General features: G+C 27.9%; 1 protein-coding gene across 1 annotated transcript; it reads right to left on the bottom strand.

Moving 5' to 3' along the window:
* Positions 1–497: 497 nt before the first annotated feature.
* LOC127264669 (beta-amyrin 28-monooxygenase-like) lies at positions 498–3,077 on the bottom strand. Its single transcript, XM_051294164.1, has 3 exons — positions 2,066–3,077; positions 1,108–1,295; positions 498–1,009 (listed from the first exon to the last, which is right to left on the bottom strand). Exons 1-3 carry the CDS (start codon positions 3,033–3,035, stop codon positions 710–712), a joined length of 1,458 nt encoding a protein of 485 aa, XP_051150121.1. The 5' UTR covers positions 3,036–3,077; the 3' UTR covers positions 498–709.
* Between the last annotated feature and the right edge of the window lie 5,693 nt (positions 3,078–8,770).

The following is an 8,770-nucleotide window of genomic DNA, read 5'->3' as shown; positions in this document are numbered from 1 at the left end:
GATATATTTTTACAATAAAATAATATAATAAAAATTGAGATAGAAAAAAAAAATTAAATTAGAATATAAATTTTATTATTATTATTTTAAGAACTAGCAAGTAAATAAAATAATAATAAAAATATACATAAATTCTATTAATATTCTTTTATCATGTGGCAACATTTTATTGGGGAACAGAAATAATAGAAGAAAATAGAACAGATGATTTGATACCAAAATAACACGGACCAAAATTGTACTTTACCCATTTAATTTATTGATGTTCGTGACACGGTTTGTATATATTATTAAAATTATATTTTATAAGTAATTTATTATAAAAGAAAATAATTTTGAAAAAAATAATAATTTTCAAATCAATCAACTAATATTAATACCAAATTAACTACAAATATGTCTCATCTAATTATCAACTTTACTCACTCTCAACTCCATTTACCAATATCATCATCACTAAACACAATGGTATTTTAGATTTTTCCATCTTATACAAACTTACTCAAATAGAGAAACGATATTGAGGTCGTTTACAACTATATGTTATTACTTTTAACATATATTTATCAATATAAAACAATACACAATATGTTATTAACATAAATTTATCGATATGCAAGTATAAAATACAAAAATAATAAATTAAAAAACTTAATACCCGTGTCTAATTAACACGGTGACGCGACTAGTACATCAATAAATAAATCTTTTAGGGTTTGTGTGGAAAAAGACGAACGGGGAGACCCTTGGCCGGAATAGTCATTGGATTGACCACAATTTTCTCATCCGCAATGATTTTCTCCCATTTGAACCTCTTGACGAGGTGGTGCATAAAAACAAGTATTTCCAGCCGAGCATACTCCTTCCCCGGACACATTCTTGGGCCCCCTCCGAAGGGCACAAATGTGTACGGGGCAGGCCCCGATCCTTCAAACCTCGACGGATCAAACTTTTGTGGCTCTGGAAAAAATTCTGGGTTTTTGTGTGTCGAGTTTGCGCTCCAATATAACTGCATCAAATTTCAAGCTTGTTGTTTTCATCTAATTATTAATCACATTATTACATATATATGATACAATATATATATATATATATATATGTAACTACCTTCCATCCCTTTGGAATGAAGAATCCATTGTAGGAAAAATCGGATATGGCTTCTCTAAAAGCACCCTGGAAAGGTGGGGTGAGTCTCATCACTTCACAGGCCACGTTCCACGAATACTTCATCTTTTGTAAGTCTTCCCAGCTCAATGCCTCGTCTCGAGCTTTCGAATTCGCAATTTCCATTTGTTCTGCATTCATCGCCAACTTATCCCTTGTTTGAATTATTGAATTTTTTTTTTTTCTTCTTTTGAATAAGATGTTGTTGGGATGAAGTTTGAAATATGATGATTTAAAATAAAATAAAAATATATATTCAAATATTTTAAAAATCTATATTTATATTTAATGTGAATGTTATTTTATAAAAGATAAAATTGTATATATCACTAATATAAATCACCAGTTCTATAAAATTCGTGAAACTTGAATATATATATATATATATTAATATATATATGTTTACGAGAGTAGATTATATGTAAAAATTAATTCAGTATATATATATTACTCTAATTGTATTATCTATTACAAAGGGAATGAAAATAGAATTGGAAGATGGAGGTAGTAATTACGCATAATCAAAGTAACTTGAAAATCAATAGTTATGCTTAAAATTCAGTAATGCTTAATTTCTAATATTAGAATGTTATCCTTTCATTTTTAATAGAAGGGAAAAGTTACCAATGATCCTATGGTTTCAAAAGTCTACACCATGCAATTTTGGGATTTCATACAATATATTTAAAATACAAAAAAGTCTTATACAATTTCTAAATTATAGGAAAGTAAGGTAGTTACTTTTCAAACTACAGATGGTTTATAAACAATTTTAAGTTAGTAGAAATAAAAGATTATGATTAGATTTTACTTTTAGAAATTTTGAAAAAAATATGTAAGATATATTTTGGAAGCCGAAAAATTTTTGAAACAATTTTTTGTCATGTATGTCTAGGCTCACCCTTGTAGACTCCGTAGTAAACCTCCGGCAGCTCGGCGAGATACTTGACGATGAAGGCGCAGGCAGAGCTGGCGGTGTCATGGCCACCAATGAGCAGCCCCAAAATCTTGTCTGCGACGGTTAACTCACTCATGAATTTCCCGTTCTCGTCGCTCGTCAGAAGCATGTGCGACAGAATGTCCTGTTTCGGCGTCGCCTTTCCATCAGCGAGGTCGATTTTCCTCTGCTTGATGATCGAAAGAAGCTCTTTCCTGATTAAATTCGATGCCTTGATCGCCTTATTAAATTGAGTTCCCGGGAGGTCGATGGGGATCGATATCAACCCCGAGGCCAAACGGTTGAACGGCGCGGAAAGCCTCTCGACCTCACATGGATCCTCGATGCTAACAAAGAGCCGGCACGCGATCCAAAAGGTGAAACTTTTTGCGAGAGGGAAGACGACAACTTCTTCCTTGTTGTCCCACCGGTCGGCAAAGTGTCGCCGGGCGATGTGGTCCATAATCCCGACGTAGGAATGGAGGGCTTCGGGCTTGAGGAAATTCGGGAGCATTTTGCGCATTTTGATTGCCCCTTCTTTCGAAGAAGTTTCGTTCGACGGGAAGATCTTGTCCATCGAAGACAGCCACCACACTTCAACAAGCTTGTTCTCGTTCGAGAACAAAAATTTGTTGCCGGCCGCGCCGCAAAAGACTGCGGTCTTCTCACCTAAAAGATGAGTCTTGAATACGAGCGACGAGTACTTTGTCATACGGTCGAAGATGAACTTCTCCGGATGGCCTTTCCATCCCGTCGAGAGAAACTCGAGGGTCTCCCCGATAACCGGCCATCCCGTCTTTCCGGGAGGATGGGCGGCGGCGGCGGCGGCGGCGCGTGGCTTTGACTTGGAGAAGAGGAAATGGAGAGATAAGAGGATGATGGAGACAAATAGGCAAAGAATGGTTGCCAAGAAAACCTCCATTTTTGAGAGCATATATTTGATTGATTTTATAAGAGAGGATCCCTTAGTTGTATTTCTTTCTACTTTTGTGTTTAAGTAGTGAAGTTTGTATGATTATTTATAGGTAAGGATAAATGTCTAGAAAATATGCTCTTTTATTGAAGTGACCTTTGACCCACACTACTAGCAACTTCAACTATTGAAAATGTTATTTAGACAGCTGTTTAGATTCCAATATACCATGCAATTTAGGGTTTGTTAGGTTTTGATATTGAAATATTTATTTGACTTTTTATTTAATTTATTTTGATATTAAAATTTGTGAAAAAAATAGTTTATTTTTATGAAAATCTTATATAACGTAAATAGTGTTTTTTTTTTTTTAATTTGAAAAAAAAAAAAAAAAAAAAAAACTAACATTTTTTGCCTTCTATTTATTATTATTATTTTCTTAATGATGTAGAAATTTGAGGCAGCTATTCTTTGAATGCGTTTTAAGTAAATTTTCTTCTGAATTTAATAGACTGCAAACAAGGTTTGATAAGACAAGTCGTACTAAACGAACTATATGTGTTATGCATGACCCGGAAATGTCGGAGGTTTGAATTATAAAGATTATGTTTGGTGCTTTTGAGATAATATGTTTTATTTTCTACATACACTACAAAAAAATAATATATTTGTAACGGAATTCCGTTCCTAAAGTTCACGTAGCTAACGTAATTCCATTCCTAATTCTATCTCTAATGTCATTAGTAACGGAAAAAGTAAATTTTGTGACAAAAAAATTTTGTTACAAAAATGATTTTTTCTTGTAGTGATAGTACTATCTCTCCATGCAACAAAGAGAGAAAATGATGTGAATGATAAAAATAAATAGAAATTCAAAGATGGCCGAATAACTAAAATCTGAAAAGATTCCCAAGGAAACACATTAAGTAATTTTTTATAAAGAAAATAAAATGTATGAATAATAATCTTAATTCAGTCGTGTTCCTAATTATTTTAATTCTTAACTAATTTTAATTAGTTGTGCCAAGTTGCGTTGAATAAATGTAAATTAGACTCAATTGGATGTTATATATATTAGATAATATACCAATTTTTACTGTTTTTATATTTTATATTATTCATTTTAATAAATGTATATTCCAAAAAAATAATAATAGATGTAGTTGCTTATATTAGTAAATATATATTAAAGGTAATACTTCATTCGTGATCGAAAAATAGTCTCATTATTCACTTTTAGCACGATTGTAATGTCCTATTGTATCTTTTGTTACTTTATACTTTTTATAGTAAAAAAAATAGAAAGAATAGAAGCCGTATCAAAAGTAGTAAGAATTTTTACTAGAAAAAAAAAAAATGTATTTTTTATGAATGACAAAAAAAAAAAAAAAAGTTAACTTATTTTTTAATTTTTTATGAAAGAGTAATTTGCTTAGTTGTTGAATATATAAAGTATGAAGGATGGTTATCGTGCTGATTAGGGCTGATCATCACAATACTGATTAGCCCTAACCAATCCAATTAAAATTTAATTCAACGAATTAAAATTTAATTCAACGGCCATAGTTAAAAGAATCGGTAGAAAAGTAATTTTAATTAGCACATAAACTTACATCCAGCATTCAAAATCTCATCTTCATCGCCCCTAATTCTTCATTTCACTTTCCAATTTCTCCTTTGTCAAGAAAATTGTTGAATCAGATTTAATTTTTCATTCAACGAATATAAAGAACAAAAACAAATTCCAAGTCGATCATGAAAGAACAACGCATGATTTGAGAGTCATTAGAGATGATCAAAGAACGAAATATTAGCAGCCGAGGAAACCAATTGATAACTAAAGAACAACATGACATTAATATTTTGATGAGCTTGATGAAGAAAATCACGCATTAGATACCAAAAATCTTACTTTACAATTCAAAATCTTCATTCTCGTTATAAAAAGCATTCGATTTAAAGTTTTTCAGTGCACTATTAGAAAACATTAATGACTAACACGAATGTTTAAAAAGTAATTAAAACATCGCATACAATTTAGTAAAAAAATAAATAATAACAATAATAGTACACTACAAGAACAAATTATTTTTGTAACAAAACTTTTTTTTGTCTTTAAATCTACTTTTTCCGTTACTAATGACATTAGAGACGGAATTATGAATAGAATTACGTTGCCTACGTGAATTTTAGGAACGAAATTCCGTTACAAATATATTATTTTTTTATAGTGGTAATAATAATAAATAAATAGAAAACACAACCGTTTCTCCTAAATTAGATAGTACATAATATGTTCAAAGAACGCCTTAAGAAGACATAATCAACACACGGTTCAACTTTTTATGTTTGTTTTTCTTCCTAAAAATCTACCGATAACAGAACATAAATAACACATAATATTTTCAAAAAAACCACATTAAGAAAACATATTTAGCACACGGTCCAGTATAACTTATTATAGAAGAAATTTTTCTTTGCATCTAACATAATATAGATAGCAACATAATATATTCGAAAAAATCACACTAAGTACGTAAACCCCGGATAACTTATTATTATAGAATGATTTATTTATTTATTTATTTTTGTTTGATGAATAACAAATTTAGATAACAAAATAATACGTTCGAAAAATCACACTAAATAAACATAATTAGCACACGGTTCAATATAACTTATAACATAAGCAACTTTTCTAGTAATTTAATATAGATAACACATAATATGTTGAAAAAAATCTTGCTAAGTAAATATAACTAACACATGCTCAAGTACTAATTATCGCCAATATATATATATATATAGTATTATTTTCTCTGAAAATTTACAGGTACTAGAAACACAAAAAAAATAAAAATAAAATAAAAATGATTTTGTTCATGTTTTACTGATTAAAACCAGATTTTGTACACAAATTCAACTCATAAAGACATAATATTAGAAAAAAAAAAAAAAATGCCTTCAGGGTAATATATTTAAAAAATTATAACCTATATTATTAAATCAAATTGAAAAGCACACTAACACATTTCATACAATATGATTTTTCATGTGATTCAACGCTACTGTAATTAAATCAAGGTAAACTGTTTTTTTTAGTCCCGTAACTACACTCTCTTATCATTTTAGTCCTATAAGTGGAGCCTATCGCAAACTAGTCCTATAAGTGAAAAAATTTCGTTGTTTTAGTCCTCCGGCGCCAAAGATGCCCGCGTGGCTCGCCGGAGGTGACATGTCCGCCAAGTGTCGCTGACCTGGCGGACACGTGAATTTTTTTTTTTTGGCATTTTTAAATTTTTTTTAAAATTATTTTAAATTTATTTTAAATTTTTTTTTTCCAATTAAAAAAAATCAAAAAAATAAAAAATCCATGTGTCCGCCAGGTGTCGCTGACCTGGCGGGACACCTGGCGGACACGTCACCTCCGGCGAGCCACGCGAGCGTCTCCGGCGCCGGATGACTAAATCAGCGAAAATTTTTCACTTATGGGACTAAGTTGCAGGCTCCACTTATAGGATTAAAATGATAAAGGATCCAGTTACGGGATCTAAAAAACAGTTTGCCCTTAAATTAATTAAGTAAAATAAGATTACAAATCTACCCCCGTTACATCCGGACTATCCGAAATAGTAAAATATTAATCCAATAGCTATAATAAAATCAATAGTTATTGTCATAAAATATATTATTGTTATTGAGATTTGATAAAAACAAAGAACTTTAATTGTGAGCTCTATAGGTTTGATTGGTTTTTATTCGAGTTTAAATTTTTTGTCTGTGTTTTTATTTAAATACTACTTTCGTCTCATAAAACGAGTCGCGTTTGTCTTTTGTGTCGTTATAATTAATATTGAATTTTGTTTTTTATATTGACGTAATTTATTCCAAAAATATCATTATATTTATATTATAAGAGACTAACAGAGATATTAATATCAAAAAATTTATAAAAAAGCAAATGTCACCTTTCTTTCATGACAGAATAAAATAATATTTTGATATAATATTTTGCGAAAAAAATAATAAATTTTAGTTAAAATAGAAAAATTGAATAGTAGTATTTTTTTAATTGAAATAATAATAATAATAATAATAATAATAATAATAATATATTTAATTTTAATTGTATGTAACTTTTATCTTTTAACAATTTATATTTTTATATAGAACCATATTCATTTCCACTGTATAAAATTTTGATATTATTTTTAATGTTATTTTTATGAAATATATAACTTTAAAGAGATAAATAATTAAATATGTTAATAATATGATGAATAAAACCATAATAACATTAAAATTGATCTATATTTAAAAATTACTATTTATTATAAAAATAAGCAAACATATTGTGTATTTTTTATTATATTGCAATTCAATTACATCAAAACATAAATTGTCTACATCACTGGATATTACAAATAGCTTCAAATTTATATTTATTATTAAAATACAACAGCAAAGTACTATTTATGAAATAAATAATTTTTATAAAAATATCATATTATATATTTATTTTTAATTTGAAAATATGTCTATTAGAAATTATAAAATTTTAAAAGTGAACAAATCATCAAAAGCCCACAATAATATAATTTTTAGTAAAATATATTAATTTATTTTATAAAATATTCACAAAATAATAAAAAAATAATTTTAATAACTTTTATATAGGTCTTAATAAATAATACTCTCGCTCTATCCCATAAGAAGTATCTTGTTGTGAGTTTGGCACGAGAATTAAGGAATAATAATATTTAATTGAAAGTGTGTATAAAATAGAAATAAAAGACTAAAATGTCCTTACTCTTTAAATGATTTTAAAAAGTAGGTTAGAGTAATAATTATGAGTAGTTTAGAAAAGTATGAATAATTTTGTTATAAAGTGGGGACTACACTTACTAAATAAGAAAACAGGACAATTGTTTTGGGACGGACGAAAATGGAAAAACAAGACAACTCTTTTGGGACGGAGGGAGTACTAATAACCAAAAAAATTATTTGTTCGGAAGTTTGTATTTTGAGTTTGGTGATAGTAAAATTTTTTAATTTAAATAATTATATAATGTAATATAAATAGATTTTTTTTTGATGACATGGGAATCCGCAGCCACTATCCGAAAGTACGCATTGGGTAAACCTCGACCGAATCTAATACCCTGCAAACCAGATCCGACGGGAGTGATATAAATAGATTTTGATATGATATTTTGAATGTAAAAGTATTTTCAATATAATGTAAAAAATAAAAATTAATCCTTAATTTTATATTTAAAAAAAATTAATAAATAGTAAAAATTTTGATAAAATCTTCTGAAGAAACACATCCAAAAAACACTATTAGTACTTAGGAATTTGTATAATTTTTATTATTAGTTATTGAAAATGATGAAAATATTATTAAAGGTATCTAATTTTTTTATATGAGTTTTTTTTTTAATAAAAAACGGGATTATATATATTTCATGTAAATATATTTCATTTATTTTTTTATTTTAAACATTATAAGTATTTATTTATATTAAATTAAAAAATTATTTAAATTTAAATTTTTAATATTAAAATATAAAAAAAAAAATCAAAACACTGCAAAATTGTACCGCATGTGTTTACTCATCATTTTTTAATGGAATAATTTTTCATAATATTATTACACATATTAATATGATATACTATTTTCGTCCAATTCTCAGAGTTTTATTTACTTTTTGCATTTTGATATTTGAATATTAATTATTATATAAAAACGTAAT

Source organism: Andrographis paniculata, unplaced genomic scaffold (genome assembly GCF_009805555.1).
Source record: "Andrographis paniculata isolate CXL003 unplaced genomic scaffold, ASM980555v1 Contig71END, whole genome shotgun sequence".
Taxonomy (NCBI): domain Eukaryota; kingdom Viridiplantae; phylum Streptophyta; class Magnoliopsida; order Lamiales; family Acanthaceae; genus Andrographis; species Andrographis paniculata.
Note: the sequence above shows the minus strand (reverse complement) of the source record. Positions and strands in the feature narration are given on the sequence as shown.